Here is a 21813-nt window from a genome sequence, read left to right on the forward strand (position 1 = left end):
TCCGGGGACACACTTTGAGGACCTCTGCCTTAGGTGTACGTTTGAGCAGTCTCTAGGTTTTAAGAAGATCCCTTTGGCTTTTGAGAACCTTTAAGAAGAACCTGTTTGGCATTCCTCAGGTAGTTTGACTTAGAGGAGCATACGCCAGCTCTGGAATCTGAAGACCAGATATTAGTTCTGTGTTTGCCACAGACTTGCAAGTCCCTCGAACTCTGACCTTTGTTTTCTTCATCTGATAATGAGGATAATAATAACCGGCTCATCACAGTGCCATGAGGATCAGAAAAGGCACTTAATGAATGCAAACACAGGCAAGCTGTCACTAATTGACAAGGGGCAGCAAGAGCCTCTGTAAACAACAACAACAACAACAACAACAACAACAAAACAACAAAACTCTTCCCAGTCAGAGGCTTTGGGAAATGAATTCATGTTGCTCCTTTAATGGTGGGTTCTCTCCTGGGTTTTGCTTTCCTCCGCTTTATTTATTGCCATTTGGGGAAATTACCATACTGCTGAAAATGCTTTTTGGAAAAAAAAAAAAAGATATTATGTGTTATTTTCAAGGACTGTTGCTGAATATGATGTTTATTTATTTATTTATTTATTTATTTATTTTTGATATATCTGAGCATTAAGTGGCAGTGATTCAGTCATTACTGTTGGATCTGTTTCTGGCCTGGTGATATTAGCACTCTGAAGCATGGCTCCCCAGCGTTCTGTTGGCGTATTTATAACCCACCGGAGCAGCTCATCAGCGCCATTGTCTTGCTGTGCGAGCTTCCCTGCATTCCATCTTCCAGCTCTCAGAGGGCTTGTTTTGCTATCCTCTTAGCAATGCCTTGCCCATGAAGGCCTCACACACTGTTCTTTCTTCGGACAAAGCATTTGGGGTCTTTTGACTGGCCGGGAAATATGTGCTGAATTAGAGGCATTAATTTATCACCGTGTGGCCTGGGGAAAAGCACAGAGCCCTTGGGGTTAGACCCACTTCCGTCTGGTGTAGACTCCATCGCTTATTACGCCGGGTCTCCAACTTGTTTGCATACTGAACTTAGCTGGGAGAAATTTAAACACAGTGTTTATGCTGGATCCTACCCTAGAGATTCTGATGTTGTTGCTCTGGAGTGGCCTGGGCATTTATCTGGACTTCTTAAACACCTCATGTGATCCTAGCAAGTTGGAGGTGCACTGACTATGCGGTCACGAGGAGTTCCTTAATGGTTTGGGGCCTCGAGTTTCTTTGTGTGTGAGACGGGCCCAGTAACACCTCCCCTGTAGTGGGGGCGCCCACACTCCTCCAACCCCAGCATACGTGCCCCGCACTGCCTCTTCCGCCACCCACTGTCGGCCACTGCCGTCGGGCCCATCCTACCAGCATCCCCAGGGAGCCTGGCTTATCACTGTGCCCTTGAAGAAATAGCTTCTGAACCCCTGGAAGTGTGTCTCCTGGCCATAGACCGTTTTCTAATCTGCACCCGTGGTCCCACCACACCTTTCAAACCCGGGAGGCCATATTTTAAGGTGGAAGAACATACTGACCTTGTGTCCCAGGCTCGCCTCCTTTGGCACTCCAGACACTGGGCTCTGTTAGCTACCTGCATTGTCTTCTCTGGGGCAGAACTTTCTGCGTATCTCTGTGAGTGATGACCCTGCTCGCCATCTTCTCCAGTAAATAAGCTATTGCTGATTAGCTTGTCCGGAGTTCATATTCCTGCCTCACACTCCTAAACCTTCCATTCTTTAGGCCTGGCTCCAATCTTGTTCCTCTCATGAGGCTGAATCTTATACCTCAGTCTGGGGTATGCTTCTTCTGGTGAAGTGTCCGGCATGTGCGTCTGGGTGCTAGGGTCCGCCACGTCGTTAAGTATGCACTTAACCTTGTTTCTCCTGTTCAGCTCAAAGCTCCAAGGAGATCAAGGACTGTATCTTTCTCACCTTTCCATCTCCCCAGCACCTAGAACTAGTAGCACATATCTAGGTGGTCAAGATGTGCTGAATGAGTGAAAGAAAGTACTTATACTTCCTTTCGCGCACCTAAAATATATTTCTTCAAGTAAAAAACCCAATTATATGAGCAAATGGAAATCTGAAGTTCTGTGTGCCCCAGCGAGCCCCTTCACTCTCTGAATGTAGGTGCCGGATTCCTATTTCTTTATTGTATTCAGGGCATCTGGAATGATGGTTGGCCAACGGGAAGTGCTCAGCAAGCACTTCTTGCTCAAGAATACAAATGTGAACTGAGAAGATCCAGAGGAGTGAACTGCAACTACATATTTACCATAGTAGGCTGAAACGTAGTAGGCTGGATGTCGCTGCTGAGAGTGTTGTCTCTGAGGGGGAAGTATGCATACCTCAGCGTGGTCCACTGGGTCTGAGAAGAAAATTAGAGAATTTTTGTGTATCTTCATTTTTTTTTCCACTGAAAAGAGAATTAGGCTCAGTTGAGTCCTATATAGATGGTCATGGATCCTTCATTTGATCTGTATGGCGCACATGAGAGGGAGAACACCATCACCCTCACGGGTTTGTCTTCTGTTGGTACATTGAGAAAATAATCTCAAGCCTTTTACTTTATACCTGTATATTAATGAATTGTTTCAAGTGGTTTAACCCCCACAGAATGGACAATCAGCTTAAAAAATTCTTGTAGAGAATCAGGAATCAAAGCTATTACTCATAATGTAAGAACAAAGTGAACATCAGGAAAATGGCAGGAGTGAGCCTTCTGCCAGTCTAGTGCGCTATCTTGGTTAGCCAGATGACAAGGTAAGAAACAATGGTGGTTTGGGACGCTTGGGTGGCTCAGTTGGTTAAGCAGCTGCCTTCAGCTCAGGTCATGATCCCAGCGTCCTGGAATCGAGTCCCACATCGGCTCCTTGCTTGGCAGGGAGCCTGCTTCTCCCTCTGCCTCTACCTGCCACTCTGTCTGCCTGTGCTCACTCTTGCTCCTCTCTCTCTGACAAATAAATAAATAAAATATTTAAAAAAAAAAACAACAATGGTGGTCTAACCAGATCTGACCAGGATATGTTCAAAATGTTTTGAAATAATCAGGAACATTCTATGAAATAGGATTTGTATCCACTGTTACTGTTGTAGTAACCCAATCCTATGTGGATAATGTGTCTTGAAGAATTAACTAATAGTGTTTGGGCTTTTAAAAATATCTTTGTTTCATTTTATCTTTTGAAACTCCTATTTCCGTATTTGTTAAAAGCATTCCTGATATGTTAGTACATTAGTATATCTCTATATAAGTTAAAATAGCTGTACAAATACTGGGTGAATACACTGGAATGTATTTAATTGCCGAGAGTGTACATTCACTGGGTTAGAGTACCATGCAAACGAGAATTGGTTGTTCTGTCTTATTTGATTTTTTTTTTAAAGATTTTATTTATTCATTTGACACAGAGAGCGAGGGGACGCACAAGAGAGAGAGCAGAGTGAGAGGGAGAAGCAGGCTCCCCACCAAGCAGGGAGCCCAGTGTGGGACTCGATCCCAGGATCCTGGGACCATGACCCAAGCTGAAGGCAGCCAGCCGCCCAACCAATTGAGCCACCCAGGAGCCCCTCCCCCCTTTAAAAAATTAACATACAGTGTATTATTTGTTTCAGGGGTATAGGTCTATGAATCATCAGTCTTACACAGTTCACAGCACTCACCATAGCACACACCCTCCCGAATGTCCATCACCCAGCCACCCTATCCCCTTCCACGCCCCCAGCAGCCCTCAGTTCCTTTCATGAGATTAAGAGTCTTTTATGGTTTGTCTCCCTCCCCAGTCCCATCTTGTTTCATTTTTTTCCCATCCCTGCCCCGCCACGACCCACCTCCCTGCCTCTCAAATTTCTTATATCAGAGAGATCATATGATAATAGTCCTTTTCTGATTGACTTATTTTGCTTAGCATACCTTCTAGTTCCATCCATGTTGTTACAAAGGCAAGATTTCATTTCTTTTAATGGCTGCATAGTATTCCGTCACATATATATTTTATCACCTATCACATGTATCTTTATCCATTCATCTGTTGATGGACATCTAGATTCTTTCCATAGTTTAGAAATTGTGGACATTGGTGCTATAAACATTCGGGTGCCAATGCCCCTTTGGATCACTATATTTGTATCTTCAGGTTAAATACCCAGTAGTGCGATTGCTGGGTTTTAGGGTAAGAGAGTTGATTTTTCTTAATGGGCCAGATGCCATCTTCATGTCACATGGATCTAACATGGCTGGATGACCCAAGAGCCATCACAGGAATGTGTATTATTAGCCACCATGGTAATGGCGCAACTGTGAGGGGATGGGTCATTAAAAATTCATCGTTACTATTGGATTAGAAATTAGATCACACATCCTTCTGAGGTCAGGACATCTTTTGCTTATAGAAAAAGGCAACAGTTAACAAAAGTTAATGGGTTTTTAAAAATAACTGTTATGGGCACTACATGAGTATATGGGCTTGTTCATATGTTTGGAAATAATGACAATAAAAAATCTGGAGTTTACTCTTTATTAAGGGTTTTTTACTTACTTGAACCTCACAGTTAACCTATAAGTTAGTGATCATCCTCGTTGTATGATAAGAAACCGTAAAATCAGCAAGTTTAAGTGACAAACTCAAGCACATATAAGTATAGAATCAGGGTGCAAATCTAGATAATTGGTATTGGCCAATATATTAATGTTTGTTCCCAAAAGTAAGAATTCATCTGTATTTTTGAGGTCACCTAATAATTCCAGTGTATGGACAGTTTCTAGATAGAAAAGTCTAGGCTCAACAATGGATTCCATGCCCTGAGAGGGAAAGCAAAACGTTGACGCTTAAGGCCTCGGGCTGGAATCTTCATTTCATCTCCCTGTTTTAAGTGGTGAAAAGCAAGCCAGTTTTGGTTGAGCTTATTGACACTGTATCATCTTATATCATTTCTCAAGTGCAAGTTCTACAGTTTTCTATGAGCAGAGGTCCCTCCGTGGAGCTTGGCAAGCAGTTTTCCCCAGGGTGTTCTGTGGAGTATCAGGTATCAACCTAATTGTAATAAATGCACATTTCTCTCTGCTAACAGGACCATTGCCAACTATTTGGTGTGGAGGATGGTTTATTCCAGAATTCCAAACCTTAGCAGGCGCTTTCAGTATAGGTGGCTTGAATTCTCACGGGTAAGTTTGAAGAAGATTGCAATGTTACATCACTGGATAACTTTACATGCTGGAACAGTCTGTATATTGACTAATCCAATAAAAATCATCTTTAGGGATGGGACAGAGGGAATTTTGCAGCCCAAACTCTACTCTTTTTTTTTTTATTTATTTCTTTTTATTAAGTGAAACCTTATGTACTGTAAACTACACCCAAGCTGTACTTTGATGAGGCCATATAAAGATATTTGGGGCAATATTTGGGACTGACATCTTGTTTTCACTCTCTCTTATCGACCTATTCCCGTTTTTTCCCAGTGTTTTTAACTGGGTCACTGTAATTATAGTTCAAATGTATCTTAGTGATATATTTGTAACTATTTTTCATTTTCGGTATTATAAATATTCAAAATGAGCATAATACACATATTAGATAATAAAGTTTCATCTTAATTTAGGGGTAGAATTTTGTCTTTATCTTGACTTTCATTCAGTCTTTGAATTTATCCTAATTCTGCTAGGCCAAAGAGGCCTAAATCTAGTCTCCCCGGGGAACCCAGCTCAGCTGCCTCAAACACTTTGCTTCTTTCCCCCCTCACTTGGTTCTTTGATTTTCGCTTCACTCCCTCACTTACATAGGTATTATTTTGCCTTTGTTTCACAAACTTTTGTCTGAGTAATTTTCCCATTACTAAGGACCTAATGGTTTTCTGTTTGTTTGTTTGTTTTGCATTTTAAATATTGTGTGACTTTTAAAAGGTATTTTAAATTTATTTTTCTCTCAACTAGAAGTGAATGACATTTTATAACAGTGCTTTCATTTAACAGATGTTTCGGTTATTAGAGAAACAGGTAAATACAGGAATTTTTGGAGGGTCATTACTATTGAGCAGTAGCACAGTTATTTTGGACACATTTTGGCTCTCAAAGTCACTAGATTATTGAGTTTTATAGAGAACATCATAAAACAGCTATATTTATTGAGGTCATATCAAAAGGTCAAGTTACAAAACAAGTAGATTTTATTTAAATATATAAATATATATTTTTATATGTGCCTATATATACATGTTCTATATATATATTTGTGTATATATATATATATATATATTTATGTTTATATATATGCATGTGTATTTTTAACTCCTGTGGATCACGTAAAAGATAGTACCCACCTGCTTTTCAGCCCTACTGTGAAGCGAATAAGAGAGAAAGGTGTAAGAAGTAGTGTGTGAAAATGGGCGGGTTGGGTATGAGGAGGAGATGTTTCTTCAGTGTAAAGAGCTAAATATAACATGGAGTTGCCAAAGACAGTTGTAGGATCTCCCTCTCTAGAGATTTAAAGAATACATCGATTTCTTCTGTCTGTGAGGGGTTGTGTTGCCACAAAGCGGGGGGAAGGACGGAGCGATGGTTCTAAGCATTAAGCCCGCGTCAGCCGCAGCCTGGGGCTAGCGTGGTGCAGGCCACGCGGCCACCGTGCTCAGGGCCTCCCTGCCTTGCCGCTTGCCTTCAGTTTGCGTTTTGAGTGCTGAACTTCCATCCTCCAAGGTCATTTTAAACACTATTTATTTCTTTGCTTTCATCACCAAGAGTAAACCTTTGTGCCTTCCAAGTCCTGCTTTGGAACCCCCTCGCTTGTTTGTAAATGTTTTCCTATAATGACTTATTTGGGACAGATGGGAAGAACATTTTCATCCTTTTTTTTTTTTTGACTTTGTTACGGGTGTGTCCTTTGCTAAATAAGCCTCTTGGGTTGTTCACATGGGCCATGTTGTCCTTGGACTTGTGAGTGTACTACCCAGAGGAAAGAAACCCTTGCCGGGCAGGAACTTTGATCACCCATTGATAGTAGACCTTTCCTAGTGGAACTTCAGTTACCAATAGCTATTTTTTTAAAAAGATTTTATTTATTTGTTTGACAGACAGAGATCACAAGTAGGCAGAGAGGCAGGCCGCGAGGGGCAGGCTCCCTGCTGAGCAGAGAGCCCGATGCAGGGCTCCATCCCAGGACCCTGAGATCATGACCCGAGCTGAAGACAGAGGATCTAACCCACTGAGCCACCCAGGTGCCTCTACCAATAGCTTTTAAAGGCTGTCTAGACACTTGGATGGGCCAGCATCCACTCATTTCCCTGCTAACTGAAAAAAAACTGTGCCATTCTCCTAATCCTTCATTTAATGGGGAAAATTGAAAGGAAAGAATAAATACATTATTTTCTACCATCAAAATATTTTCATTCAGTTTTAAGTCTAACTAGGAACAAGCAGAATTTATTTCTTCGTCTGATTTCATTGTCTGCTCTACCATGAGACCATGTATATGGGTTGGGGTGTGTGATATTTTGTAGCCTGTTTTCTTCAGGTTGTGTGAATTTTTTTTTTCAGCCATAGGTTTTATCCAAGTGAACCTCAATCCGGATCAATTGTCTCCCACAGGTAATTCAGGGAACCACAACTCTATTGCCTCAATGGGACAAATGTGTAAACTTTATCGAAAGTGCCCTCCCTTATGTTGTTGGGAAAATGTTTGTGGATGTGCACTTCCAGGAAGACAAAAAGGAGATGGTAAGTTCTGCTCCCCCACTGGTAAGAGCCATGGCAGTCTGCCGGGTCCAACGTGGACATGGCCAGCAGGCCCATAGTAGCTCTGAGAGTGATGAACCTAGATAGAATAATAGTTCAACTTCAAACCTAGAATATAGTATTGAAAGTTCAGGCAACTTAGAAGTGAGAAAAGAAGCATGATGTTATGTCACCCAGTGTCTGAATTTCTCCTGTAGAAGTTAAATGTGTGAAGTCGATGCTTAGGAACAAAGAGGGCCTAGAAAATTTTATGAATAGATATTGGACTTTGTAATTACAGAAGGTAGAGCCTCTTTGTTTTAGAGATGAGGAAGCTGCAGACCCTGAGACAAAGAGATTTGTAATGTATTTAATAACTATTAAATGGTTTAGAAATAGAAATAAAATGCAAGTTTTTTTTTCTACTTATGCTGTGTTCTGGAATCTTCAGAGGTGTGACATTTATTTCAGAGACAATACTGTGTGTCTATTTTTTGTTGTTAACCTAAAAAGAAATCCTTTTATTTTGGGAATTCCTAAGCATATACAAAAAATGGAGTGAGCAATGTAATGAGCTTTTCTGTACCTATGATCTGTGGTAATTTGCAGTTGCCGTAATGGCATTAATGGTCCAACCAGATCTATCTGCTAATAAAACATGAGATTTAGTTTCATTAATTTACTCAACAAATACTTGTTGAACACCTGTTATATGCCATGCACTGTTCCAGGCACCTGGGAAACCGCCGAGAACAGGAAAAAAGGTCCCTGACCTCATTGAGTTGACATTCTGTTGGGTGGGGGGACAGAGAAGTGTGTTGCAAGATAGTAAGGACCCTGGAAAAAAAGAGAAAAGGAGATCAAGGTATGAAGGAATTGGGAATGCTGTAAGGTGAGGGCGTTTGGGGCAGGTTACAGGATTCATTAGGGTGGTCAAGGAACGCTTCACTGTGAGGCTGACGTTTGGCAAAGATTTGAAGGATGTGAGAGAATTAGATACGGCAGCTATCTGGGGGAAGAGTGTTCCAGACTGAAGGAAGAGCTAGTGCAAAAAGTCCTCTGGCTGGGTTGGGGCTGGAGCACTCAAACAATAGCAGGGAGGCCCATGTGGCTGGAACGGAGTGAGTAAGCTTAAGAAGTAGGCGCTGCAGTCAGAGCAATAATAGAGACGGTGGCATTTTGTAAGGTCTTACGGGCCATTGTGGATTTTTATCCTGAGCGCAGTGGGGAGCTAATATGGGCTTTTGAGAGGAGGCTTGATGTGACCTGACTTATGTTGAAAGGATCTCCTTGCTGCTGTGTTGAGAAGAGACTGAAGGGAGTCAAGAACAGAATCAGGGAGACTAATTAGAAGACTGTTGAAAGAAAGGGGCACCTGGGGCGTTTAGTCAGTTAAGTGTCCAACTCTTGATCTCAGCTCGGGTCTTAATCTCAGGGTTGTGAGTTCAAGCCCTGCACTGCACTCCATGCTGGGTGTGGAGCCTACCTAAAACAAAACAAAACAAAACAAAAGACCATTGGAGGGACCAGGTGAGAGATGATGGTAGCTTGGACCAGTTGGTAGCAGTCGAAGTTGGGAAAAGGGGTTGGATTCTGAAGTAGAACCAACATAATTTGCTGACAGATTGAGTGAGGGATCTGAGACTGAGAGCTTTGAGTCTGATTTCTTTGGAAGCATGAAGTTGCTGTTAACTGAGAAGAGGAATGCTGTAGAAACCAGATTTGGGTTTGGGAGAGATCAAGAAGTTAGTCGTGGCCATGTTGAACTTGACAGGTTATCAGACTTGCAGTTGTGAAGATGTCAAGGAGGCAGTAGGTATGAATCTTGGCTTGAGGACAGAGGTTGGGGTTCAAGGTTGGGAGAGAGAGGAGAGGGTGTGAAACAGTTGTCCAGGGGAGTGGGAGAGTGAGTGCACTGAGGAAACATGGTTACCCGGAGGCAGTAATGGTGTAGATGAGGTTGAAGGTCCTGAATGGAAAGACTCCTTACCCTCACAGTGTGTTCTTCTTCATTTGTTTCTGCTGCATGGGAGGAGAGAGTGTATTTTGAATTAGAAACTTGGATTTAGCCATGGTGGGGGTTTTTTGGTGTGTATTTTCTTTGTGATGAGTTATGGTTTATGAATGCCATGAAGCAAAATATCTAGACATAATTATAATATAGGGCAGGAAAAATCATCTCCCTCTAACCTTCCCGGTTCTTGAGATCCCACTGTGGTAAGAACACAGATTAACAAGAGAAAACCAAACAAGTTTAATAAGGCATATACCTCCTGTATACAAGGGAGAGACTCGGAAAAACCGAGGAACTCCCAGAAGTGGCCCAGGCCACCACCTTAATTACCATCCCCAGCTAAGGAAAAAGAAGATGACAATACGGCGGCACAGGGCTGGGCAGGCCAGTGTTGGGAGGTTACCAGGAAAAGCACAGTAGACAAAAGATAAGGTTATTATGCAGATTTAAGTCCATGCTCTTCTCCATTGATCAGAGCTTCTAGAGATGGGAGTCATCCTCCTTTTCCTGAGACAGGGAGGAAGATACCCTTGTAAGGGAGATTTCCCTCCTAAATGTTAATTTCTCTCACAAAAGGGTAGCTTTGACTCTGTTTTGAGAGGGTTCCCTGTGTCTGTAACTTCTCAAAAATAATCCGTCCCAAATAATCAGTATGCCCAAGAGATATATTCTAGGTATATTTCACTAATAATGATCTGTTGTAGTCATTCAGATGAGAATATATGAGCAGCTTGGATGCAGGTGCTCAACAATCACTGATTTTAAAGGCAAACACGTAAAGTCTGTTACATCACAATATTTCAAGTAATTGGTATTATGCGCTGCTACATAGTACGAACTGTTTGGTTTTATGTGTTAATACTGTGGGAGAGGAAGAATTTCCTATACCCTTCAAAGCCCCCCTTTTTTTTTTTTGAAGATTTTATTTATTTGGAAGAGAGAGCACATGTGTGTACATAAGCAGGGAAAGGGGCAGAGGGAGAAAGAATCTCAAGCAGACTCCACACCGAGCAGGGAGCCCGAAGCAGGGCTTGATCTCATGACCTGAGCCAAAATCAAGAGTCCTACGATTAACCAACTGAGCCACCCAGGCTCCCTCAGGGTCCTTTTAGCTGGACAAAGAATCAAATTGACATGAGATGGATCAACAGGACAAAACCAAATTTAGCTTTGTGCATATAGAGAATCCACACAGACAAGAAATTTTAAAGACCGGCACCATGAAGCTTCCATGAGCTCCTGAGCTCGGGAGAAAGGGGAGGGTGTGAAGATACAAAGGGGCAGAAGACCATTTGCAGGAAGGTGAGAGAAGAGGTTTGGAAAAACGAGCTGGCCCTGCTATGCCCATAGATTACTGAGGTACAGAGGAATCTCTGTTAATAGCTCTCTTCCTCAGGCACAGGCTCGGCCTACCGCTGTAAATGTAGGCAGCTGAAGGGGAGGTAAGGAACTTTTCCTGAATTTGCTGGATTTTGTTTGCTTTGGACTCAAATTAATCTTGCCAAGCTGGCCCCATCTTGGGGCAGTCAGGCCTTGGCCCCTACAGTAGGTAACACATAACTATGTATTTGCTGAAGTTTGCCTTGGAATACCTTAAATCGAAGTATATTTACCTGGACTTCTTCCTCCCCCCCCCCTTTTTTTTAATGCTTTGGGGAATTTTCTGCCAAGCTTGAGACTGTATTGGAACGTCCAATTCCCCTTCTTGCAAATAATTCCACTGGAGAATTAATGTCTTATTTCAGAATGCTCAATATTCCTATTGCGTGTTTTCTTTCACTCTTTGCTTAGAGTAAATGGATTGAGAATTTATCAGATAATCACAGTGGTAACATTATAAGCTTTGGGAAGGATATAAAAACAATTAAGGCATAGCAGAAGGTTTTTTTTTGTTTTTTGTGTGTGTGTGGTTTTTTTTGGCAGTAGAAGAATTTTAAGTAATATGAAAGGTATGTGGATTAATTTGTTTTTCTCAGTTTTGGTGTGAAAGTCCCCTTTTCATGTGTTAGGGTGTAATATTCTAAAATAAAGTTGATTTTGGCAGTCCCCCCCCTTATTTTGATATACATGGGACTTGGAAGTAGTGGGATAGTTACACAGATACTCATCTATTTTACATAAAATTGTTTTCCTCCCTTAAGCTGAAGCTATTTGCCTCAGGGAATACTTAAGTTGGAAACTTATAAGAGAAATATCTGACTTTTTATAGCCTTGCTACAGGGCTCTCATCCAAGAACCACCTGGAACCACTGATTTACTTGAAAAACCATTCTGTATTATTAACTACAGCCCAAAGAAAAAGAAAACCAGAAAGATCCCCAGTGGGACAAATTGCAGAGACTCTAACTCCGAAGGAAGGCTGCTGTTGTTCTATTTACAAAAAAATTGCTAAGCAGATGGGTACATTCAGAAGGTTAAATTTCAGGTGCTTGTCAGACTTGAATGTATACACAAATCAAACGAGGCTCTTCTTGTAAAAATGCAAAATCTCACTGCATTTTACGAAGGATCTTTTTAACTTAGATCTGGGTGAGAACCGAGAACTTGCATAACAAGTTCCCAAGTGGTGCTGATGCTGCCGATCCCCGGACCACACCTGGAGTAGCAAGGCCTTTGCAGCACTCATTTGCTTGCCAACAGTTTCCACCAGAAGCCCGACCCTGGCGATTCGTGTGAGTGGGGTAGGCTGTTGATTGGGATACCAGTACTTTGTTTACCAAAGCCTGTTGCTTTAGTGCAAGTAAGTGCTTCAGTTTTTTCAAACCATTGAAAAACTTCCTTGTCCAGATGATTGGTTTAAAAGGACTTTGTTTAGATTGGTTTAAAAGGACCCCTGGGTAGGGGTCTCCAGGCCTCTTGTTGTTTTTTCTCCCAGGAACTGATTAGTTTTCCTTTGACAGCTGGTATTTAGATTCTTCCAAAGGGCTTCCTGCTTCTCCTCAGTAACCCTTTGTATAGTCTCTCTCTCTCTTTTTTTTCTTTGTATAGTCTATTAATGGCAGATTTGGCCCAACTACCTCTGCTTGGCATTGTTTGTTATAGAGGGCAGGAGAGAGTAGTTCCCTTTGAGGTTTCCTTTGTAGAGGAGTAAGCCCCCCACCAACCAGGGATCTCTTCCTTTTCACTGGGGAAAACACGCAATTCAAAGTTGCTCTTTCTTTTCCACTTCCCATAGGCAAGTGTGCATGTGAGCACATGTGCACACATGAACACACACACACAGACACAAATATACGTTCATACTATTTTACTTACACAGAACTACAGGAGTTTTACAGATTTAATTAGAAATGGGAGGGAATAGCATGTCAAAAAGGAGAGTTCTTCAATGCAAAGCCCCCTAAAGATGCACAGGGAAGATTCTTGTGTTTTTTTTTTAAAGATTTTATTTATTTATTTGACAGACAGAGATCACAAGTAGGCAGAGAGGCAGGCAGAGAGAGAGAGGAGGAAGCAGACTCCCTGCTGAGCAGAGAGCCCGACTCAGGACTCAATCCTAGGACCCTGAGATCATGACCTGAGCCAAAGGCAGCGGCTTAACCCACTGAGCCACCCAGGCGCCCTCTTGTGGTTTTTGATACCGGGATAGGGCCTTAACGCAGGTGGGACTGGCTGTAGGCCAGGCCAGTGGAGTGAGAAGAGTGGCAGAACTCTTCGGGCAGTAGTTGTCTTTGTTACCTAGAGTGGCACTATCCAAAAGAACTTCAACATAAGCCATGCATGTAATTTTACATTTTCTAGCAGCCTCATTAAAAAAGGAAAAGGAAGGGGCACCTGGGTGCTTCAGTCGGTTAAGGGTCTGCCTTTGGCTCCGGTCGTGATCCCAGGGCCCTGGGACTGAGTTCCATATCGGGCTCCCCATGGAGCCCACTTCTCCTCTCCCTCTGCCTGCTGCTCTGCCTACTTGTGCTTGCTCGCTCACTCTCTGTTAAATAAATAAATAAAATCTTAAAAAAAAAGTAAAAGGAAACAGGTGAAATTAATTTTAATATATTTTGTTCAACTACATAGGTTCAAAATGTTATCATTTCAACAAGTAATAAATATAAAAATTATTAATGTGATAGTTTATATGCTTTATTTCAAGCTAAATCTTTGAAATTTCATGTCTATTTTATACTTACAGGATAGCTCACTTCAGATTAGCCACATTTCAAGTGTTCCTTTGCCACTGTGGCTACCATTTTGGACATGCAGTTACCATATTGGATAGTGCCCATTTAAAGACTTGAAGAAGGACCTGTTGAGTTCGGTGTGCTGGGGATTTAGTCCCTGATGAGAGCATGCTCATAGCCAGATTTGGGAGGGTAGGATCATCGGTCCCTGACCAGCTGGGTTTCACGGAGGGCTCTAATATCAGGGGAGAAGGACTCAAACAATACCAGGATTCATGGCTTGGGAACCAGGATTTGGAGTTGGAGTCAGGCTGCTACTTGGTGAGGGTGTTTCAGGTTCCCTGGTATACCAGCATAAAGGAGATAGATTCCAGATGCTTCCCCGCAGTTAGCACCTGGGAATCTTGCTTCTCATTGGCTCATAGGCTGGATGGAGAGAAGTCTACAATTTAAAGGCATTCAGTGCCTAGAAGTTGCAAAGGTCTTGGTCAAGCTGAAAGCCGGGGGTTCCAAGATCAGATACCCTTACAGGCAATAACATTAAATAACATACAGAAATAAAGCTGGCTAGGTATCAGCAAAAGCCAGGGCAAGTGCAATGATGAGAGGAAATTGCCTCTGGAACTTGGTGTCTGAGACACAGTAGTGGTGAATAAGAATGAGTATGTTATTCAGGAATCAGCTCAGACTATATTCATGCAGAATGCCTGCCTTGCTAGGTTTCTGATGTGTGTGTGTGTGTGAAGCCATGTTTCTTTTTTTTTTTTTTTGAGAGAATTCAGAAATAGGGATTTTTATGTGGAATCTCCCATATTTTAAATCTTGGTCAATACTTTGGAGGCTAAATGAAATATGTCCTGGGCATACCATTCTGTGTCTTTTACACTAACATTCTCTCTCTCCCCTCAGTCTTCAGAAACAAAAATCAGGACCTTGTTTAGTAGAGATCTTCTTTAATTTCTTAAATCTTATTTAGAAGACCATGTATAATTTTAAAATACAGTGTATTAGCTGAACATTAACAAGTTGCTTTTGTGGAAAGTTTTACACAGGAAAGTGGGACTCCTCAAAGAATACATGATGTATTGTTGCTATAAACAGAGATGATGCTCTTGTCCCATGGTAACAAACTCTGATCTAAATGCTCATGACCTAAATGACAGGGGAAGACTAGGGGTGTGTTTGTGGGTGGGGGGAGGAAGGATGTCTGGAGTATTACTTGGTATTTTGCTTTTCCATTTTCTTTTTTTTTTTAAGATTTTATGTGTTTTTTGACAGACAGAGATCACAAGTAGGCAGAGAGGCAGGCAGAGGTGTGAGGGAGCTGGCTCCCCGCTGAGCAGAGAGCCCGATGAGGGGCTCGATCCCAGGACCCCGGGGTCATGACCTGAGTGAAGGTAGAGGCTTTAACGAACTGAGCCACCCAGGTGCCCCTCCACTTTCTTTTTATAAAATTATTATTATTAATTTAAAAAAATTTTTGAATTTTTATTTGAGAGAGAGTGCACACGTGCATGTGGGAGCATGTGAGCAGGGGGAGGAGCAGAGAGAGAGGGGCAAGCAGACTCTCTGCTGAGCACAGAGCCTGATGTGAGGCTCGATCCCAGAACCCTGAGATCAGGACTTGAGCCGAAATCAAGAGTCAGATGCCCAACCAACTGAGCCACCCAGACACCTCTGTTACTAATTTTAAAGTAAACTCTACCTTTAACATAGGGCTCGAAAGCATGACCCTGAGATCAAGACTTGCACACTCTACTAACTGAGCCAGCCAGGTGCCCCTCCCTTTTAAAATTATTGATGATGATTTATATCTAAAATACATCATTAAATGCCCATAGAAGTATCTGCATCCATGGAGGGTAGGTGAAGATACCAACGATAGCCAGGAAGAGAAGGGATGGTCAGCATGGGCCTAATGTGACTAAAGTGGTAAGGGTTTTATGCTTTAATAATCTGGCAATAATAATAAAGTAGCTGATTTTACTGAGGTTTAACTGGATATCTGGTACTCTTCTAAGTGTGTTTAACTGTTAACTCATTTTGATACTCATAATGGTCCTATATCTGCTTCTACTGCCCCCCCATCTTCCAGATGAGCAAACCGAGACTCAAAGAGTTTAAGTAATCCAAAGATCAGACAGCTTAAAAATGGTTCAGGTGATGTTCATGCCTAGACAATCTAGCTTTAAACTCGTGCTTTGTTTCCCTGCTTCTCAGTGAAAAACAAAACAAAAGAAAATAAAACAACCCTCAGATCTTCACTGATCTTATATCTGGAATGAGGAAACCAGTCAAGATGAGGAGACTTCGTCATCTTTTTTTTTTTTTAAGGATTTATTTATTTTAGAGAGAAAGAGTGAACTTGTGAGTGGGCAGGGGCAAAGGGAGAGGCAGTGAGAATCTTCAGGCAGACTCCCTGCTGAGCATCGAGCCCAGCATGGGGCTCAATCTCAGGACCCATGAAATCATGACCTGAGCCGAAATCGTGAGTCAGTCATGAGTCAGACACTTAACTGACTGAGCCACCCAGGTGCCCCAGTGAGAGGAATTCTAAGCGGCTTGTTTTATAATTAATTTACCCTTATCAGGATATTATTTATTCTAATAATAAGATCTTATAAAAATAAAAGGCACATGTTTATTTCTTAGTGTTTTAGAGATAGGAAATAATTGGAATAGGTCTTGCTTCTAATACTTCAGTATTTTAAAGATAAATACAGTAAAAGCTTAATTCAAGTCCAGCCAGTTGACATCACATTTTCATGTTCATGTAATTTTCAGAAGAAAGAGGAAAATAATAAGAAATGAGCTGATTCAGATGCTATCAGAGACTTCATCCAAGAGCAACTTTTCTAGGTGTATCTTTGGTCCAGTCTACACAGTGAGCTCAATTTTAAGTATTTTCTACATATATCAGTCTGAGGAGTGTTCCCTGATGTTTGGAATGGTGACCCAGGGCTCTGTAAGCATTCTCATCAAAAAATGCTTTTTAAAAATGTTCGTAATTCTTTAGTTAACAAAACAGAAATGTGAGCATATACCTTAAAGAACAATTTTCTATTAAGTGTTAATGCAAAAAAAACAAAAAAAAGGGTCTTTCAGCTTTAACTGTAGTTTCTAGAAAATTCAGTGAAGTTAGTTTCACATTTGAACATTTTGGCTGTGCTAAGTTCTTCTGGTCTGAAACCATGTCACTTCATTTCATTTCAGTCACTGTGTCCCCAAACTACTTATCTTTATTCATGTATCTCAGCTCTACCAATACCAGTAGGCACGTTCTTGTTGGTACTGCGTATTTCTATGTTTTTGTTACAGAGTGAACCCTGTTAAAGAAAAAAATTGTTTTTTATACTTTTTTAAATGGTGAGGAAGAATTTATTCAGTACTGTTGTAGAAAATGCAAGGACTAATCACAGTAGGTGAGAGAGATTGGGCTCAACTCTGAATAGAGGAAAGACCAATGGGGACTTATGTCCAACAAAGAGAGCTGTGGAGTCAGTAGATGGAAAACTGCTAGGATGAGACCTCAGAGGTGAGGGGGCTTTTGCTGAAGGCGGGCAGGTGTGATCAGATAGCAAGGGTGGGGGAGGAGGGATTTGATTAGATACAGAGGATGCTCTGATACCAAGGGTAGGGGGTTCTCTCTAGACGAGTGACCGACTGACTGGGATTATTGCTAACATTGGGCTACACAGGCTTGGCAAGGACAGGATGGGGGCCAAGGTCAAGGCCTAGTCAAGAAGAGGGCTTAGAGGAACCCGACTATGATTTGGTCAAGAAAAGAGTCTTGGTCAATTCTCAAATCAAAGCTAAAGTCACTTACTAAATTTTGGGGGCACCTGAGTGGCTCAGTCGTTAAGCGTCTGCTTTCTGCTCAGGTCATGATCCCAGGATCCTGGGATCAAGCCCTGCATCAGGCTCCCTGGTTGGTGGGAACCCTGCTTCTCCCTCTCTCACTTCCCCTGCTTGTGTCTCCTCTCTCGCTATGTCTCTCTCTCTCTGTTAAACAAACAAATAAATAAATAAATGGTTCTAAAGAAAAAACCAACAACAAAAAACACAAAAAAATTACTAAATTTTAAAAACATTTAAAACATTACTACATTGTTAAAACATACATAATACTTATACATGAAAATATTCTGTATGCAGGTTAGTCTAGTTAAAGAGGAATGAATCTTTTATTATGCTTCGAGTTTAGACCTTATTAAGTGAGGAATTAAGACTTTATTTCCTGTGTAAAACAATTCAATAATTTCACCGGCACTCTAGGGACTTATTTCTTTTTCCCTTTCTGGTAAAGACATTGTTCATGTCCCCAAGTAATGCTGTAGATGACCTACAGTATCTTCCGATTTTCTGAGCTGCTCTGTGTGACCAATTCCGATAGTAATGTTTATCCCCAAAACAGGTTTCTCCTACCAGCCCATACTGCTGCAGCTGGTGCCAGAGGCTTAAGTACCCTCATGGGTCCAATTGCAGTGGTGGAATTTGAACTTGCAACTTCCATACACTAGGAGTTCACCTCATTAGTGAGCCAAGATAATTGAATTGATGTGCTGCCATTAATATTGAAGTTCTCCAGTTCCCCTGCTCACCGTTTCTCTCAGTGGTTGAATAAATGAGATGTAACTCTAATGTTGGGGGCAGAAGTCACATGAAAGTCAGTGTTGCGCATTGTAGCGACGCCCTTATACTGAGGGGTTCTTCGTCTGTGGCCGTTGCTGCTAACTCACGAGGGCCGCTCTCCGTCCCGCCGTTGCACAGATACAGATAAAGTTCCCTTCAACACAAGTCTTGGAAAGCGAGGCTGTCCTCTCTGACGACCATGTCCATTTCTGTTTGTCTGGTCAGGGCTCTTAGCCATCATGTCAAGATCAGTTTCTTTGGTTCTTTGCGGAAGACCTGTCTGAACGAAGGCAAACCAAAGTGATTTGAGTTTCCAATGGCTTTTTAATATAGTTCTAAAATATTGGCCCTGTATAGAAATTACATCCAGTTTCCTGCAAAGTTGCTTTAGCATCTCAGAGCCCAGCTATACTCTTACTAGTTGGGGTGAGTTAGTTGCCATCTTTGTGCCTCTGTCTTCCGGTTTATAAATGGTGCACCAGTTTCTGCTGCTACGGTGATGCTGTGCAACGATCAATCGCTAAACCTCAGGGGCCTTCCCCATGAGCAGTTATTGCAGATGCGTGCGGAGTCAGTCGGTGGGCCCCTGGGCAGCTCTGGTTACTTTGGCTGGGCTTCTCAAACGTCTGGGGTTTGGCGGGTCTAGGCTGGCTTTGGCAGTGGGGATCGGGATGGCTCACTTCCTTCAGCTGGCTCGCCTGGGTGTGTTCTCATAGCGATGGCAGGGGTGCAACTGTGGGCAGGCAGGACCACGTGAGGCCTCCTGCGGCCCAGGCGCAGAACTGGCATGATGTCAGGTCTGCATTCTGTTGGCCAAAGCAAGCCATAGGGCTGGTCCAGATTGACAGACTGGTGAAACAGAGCCTGCGTTTTTAGTGAGAAGAACGGCGCAGTCACACAGCAGAGGGCGCGGACAAAGGAAGGGTCTAGAATTAAAGCCACCATTACAGTGAGTCACAGATAAGGGAAACAAAGATTCCTTGAGGTTTGTGGGGAGGACGAGCGAGGTAATCCACATAGAAGACTTAGCACGATGCCTGGTGTGCAGGTAAGTGCCCGGTGGTTGTTAGCTACTGTTCCTGCTACGTGACATGCCGAAGATGAATCCTAATGAGAGAATTCATACCATCAAAGTGCTGGCATAGACCATGGCAGCTCTCCTGCCCTGAAATCTCTTCTTTCTAATTTCTCTTCAGAAGAGTGAGAGGGAGGGAGGTACCTGAAGGTTACTGCTGTTCCTTATCCTCCACACATACCCACTATAGTAGCCTTCACTTGGGAAAAGGTCCTTTTAATACTAGTGTCCTGGCCACACTCCGGAACCTGCCCTATCATTTAATGCTAAATCTGGCCCACAGGAGAGTCTCAGGAAACAGCTCAAGGAGCCAAATATAATTCCTAGAACAGATCCAGGTTTCACAACTCCCTGTGGGCTAACTCTTGTTACAACAAAGGTCATCATCTAACCCTAGTCCCGACAGTTTTTTTTAAGGAACCTTTGGCAAAATGAAATCCGGCAAAACAAGTAATTTAGATAGCTCATAGGGAATTCTTTTGAAAAAAGTGTGGACACTACCCTTGCTTCTGGCTTTGAGTGTGTTGCCACAACCATGACATGTTTGGCTCATCTTTCTTGTTGGTCTTGGATAACATCGGACCGTGTTGCCTTTGTCCCAAATTATGGGCCATAGTCTTGTTGATCAGATCTGATCAGGCCTGTGGACTGAGAAGACCCTGTACTAAAAATTCATTCACTGTAAAAAAAACATTTGCACCTTCCAACAGAGCTGAATTTTAGAAGTGACCAGGCAGTTACTTGCTCAGGGAAATTTACCCACAGCCAAGGGCTAGGCCTCACGAGACTGGTTGATTTCTAAATATTATTCTGGTCTCTGCTTCATTCCCTCTTAGAGCAGGAAGTAGAAAACTGGAAAAGACAAGTTACAAAATTTGAACACAGTCTTTCTGTTTATACCCAGTAAATAAGATCTTACTCCTTATTATCTCCACCCAAGTCTTAAGGTTTTTCATAAAAGGATGTGCAGAACTCTTACACCACCGGCCAACATGCTTTATAGCATATCTGTGACCCAAATAACTTAATAATGTTTTTTCTTTTGCCAGCATATTTAATAGCTATGCAAGTTTGTTAATCCCAACAAACTGGTATGATTTGTTTTATTAGCTTGCTTGGCTTCTAGAAATCTCAGCATTTTCTAGCTATCGTTCGTTTTTCTGGCTTAACCCCTTCTCCCATTTCAATATGGGTCTCTTCTTTACTTCTTACTTTCATGCCATTATTCTGTTTTTACCAGCCAATTCAGACTCCTTTTAATAAATAGTTAGGGTATAAATAACAAATATTTAATACTTATTAGTACATTGATTTATATAATGTGTCTGTTTTTAGTCAGGTGACAATTACCAGAAAGAGAAGTTTTAGAAACCTCCCTCAGCCAGTTTCTTATAGGGTTAACAACATAAATTATTGATAATGATTTCCATTTTTCACATTCACTAATCTAGTGATAACAGCTGAAGGGAACCTGTCCTGCTCTGCTCCAGTGGGGAGACCCGAGACTTTTGAATCTATCTTATTAAGTGAGATACTACTTACCATTTCTAAATCCACATTAAAACAGAAAGCCTATTCAACATTATGGCTTTAAGAATTTTCTTAAAATTATATCATTTTAAGATTAATGCCCACAATAAAAAAAAGAGATTAATGCGCACAATCAAACTTAAAGGTTTTTTTCTTTTTCTTTCTTTCTTTTTTTTTTTTAGAGCTCTAGCAGCCTATGATTATTTCTACCAGATACACAGTATGTATCTTTTAAGCCATTTTTAGCCATCTGTCCTGTACCATTTAGCATCATCCCTGTCAGAACGGACTGGGCTAACTTACCAAGTCATTTGACTTCCATTAGTCTGTTTTTGAATAACTGCTTGAAGAGCTGTTATACATTAGCATATATGAAAGATAGTTGATTCAATTTCTCAGATTCAATTTCGTTTCTTTGCTAGATGCCACCAGAGGCTTGAAAAGCACAAATCAACTTGTATTTATTGAACATCTGCTATATGTTTTATGAGATATGAAATCATGTCTGAAAAATCATATCACATGAGCTATGAAATCACAAAACTAACAATTTAAAATTGGTAGAACACTTAAGTTTACTTATATAAGGGAGCAAGAATTTCCTCTGCCCTTTAAGGCCTTTCTTGTTGGACTAAGAATCAAATTGATAGGAGATAGGTTCAAAGCAACAAATCAAATTTATTTTCATAAGTAGGGGGAATCCATAAAGCCATGAAAATCCAAAGACAGTCAA

The 21813-nt window shown here is 41.7% G+C and overlaps 1 protein-coding gene across 2 annotated transcripts in view; it reads left to right on the forward strand.

Annotated features, from left to right (window-relative positions):
* Positions 1–21813, forward strand: part of PHEX (phosphate regulating endopeptidase homolog X-linked) — a 201893-nt gene that overhangs the window by 58449 nt on the left and 121631 nt on the right. For both annotated transcript variants that reach the window (XM_013064900.2, XM_004769183.3), the window contains exons 10-11: positions 5077–5170; positions 7589–7717. In XM_013064900.2, the coding sequence (XP_012920354.1) occupies positions 5077–5170; positions 7589–7717 (223 nt within the window). The remainder of the gene's footprint in view (positions 1–5076; positions 5171–7588; positions 7718–21813) is intronic.

Source organism: Mustela putorius, unplaced genomic scaffold (genome assembly GCF_011764305.1).
Source record: "Mustela putorius furo isolate JIRA1106 unplaced genomic scaffold, ASM1176430v1.1 tig00003836_pilon_pilon_pilon, whole genome shotgun sequence".
Taxonomy (NCBI): Eukaryota; Metazoa; Chordata; class Mammalia; order Carnivora; family Mustelidae; genus Mustela; species Mustela putorius.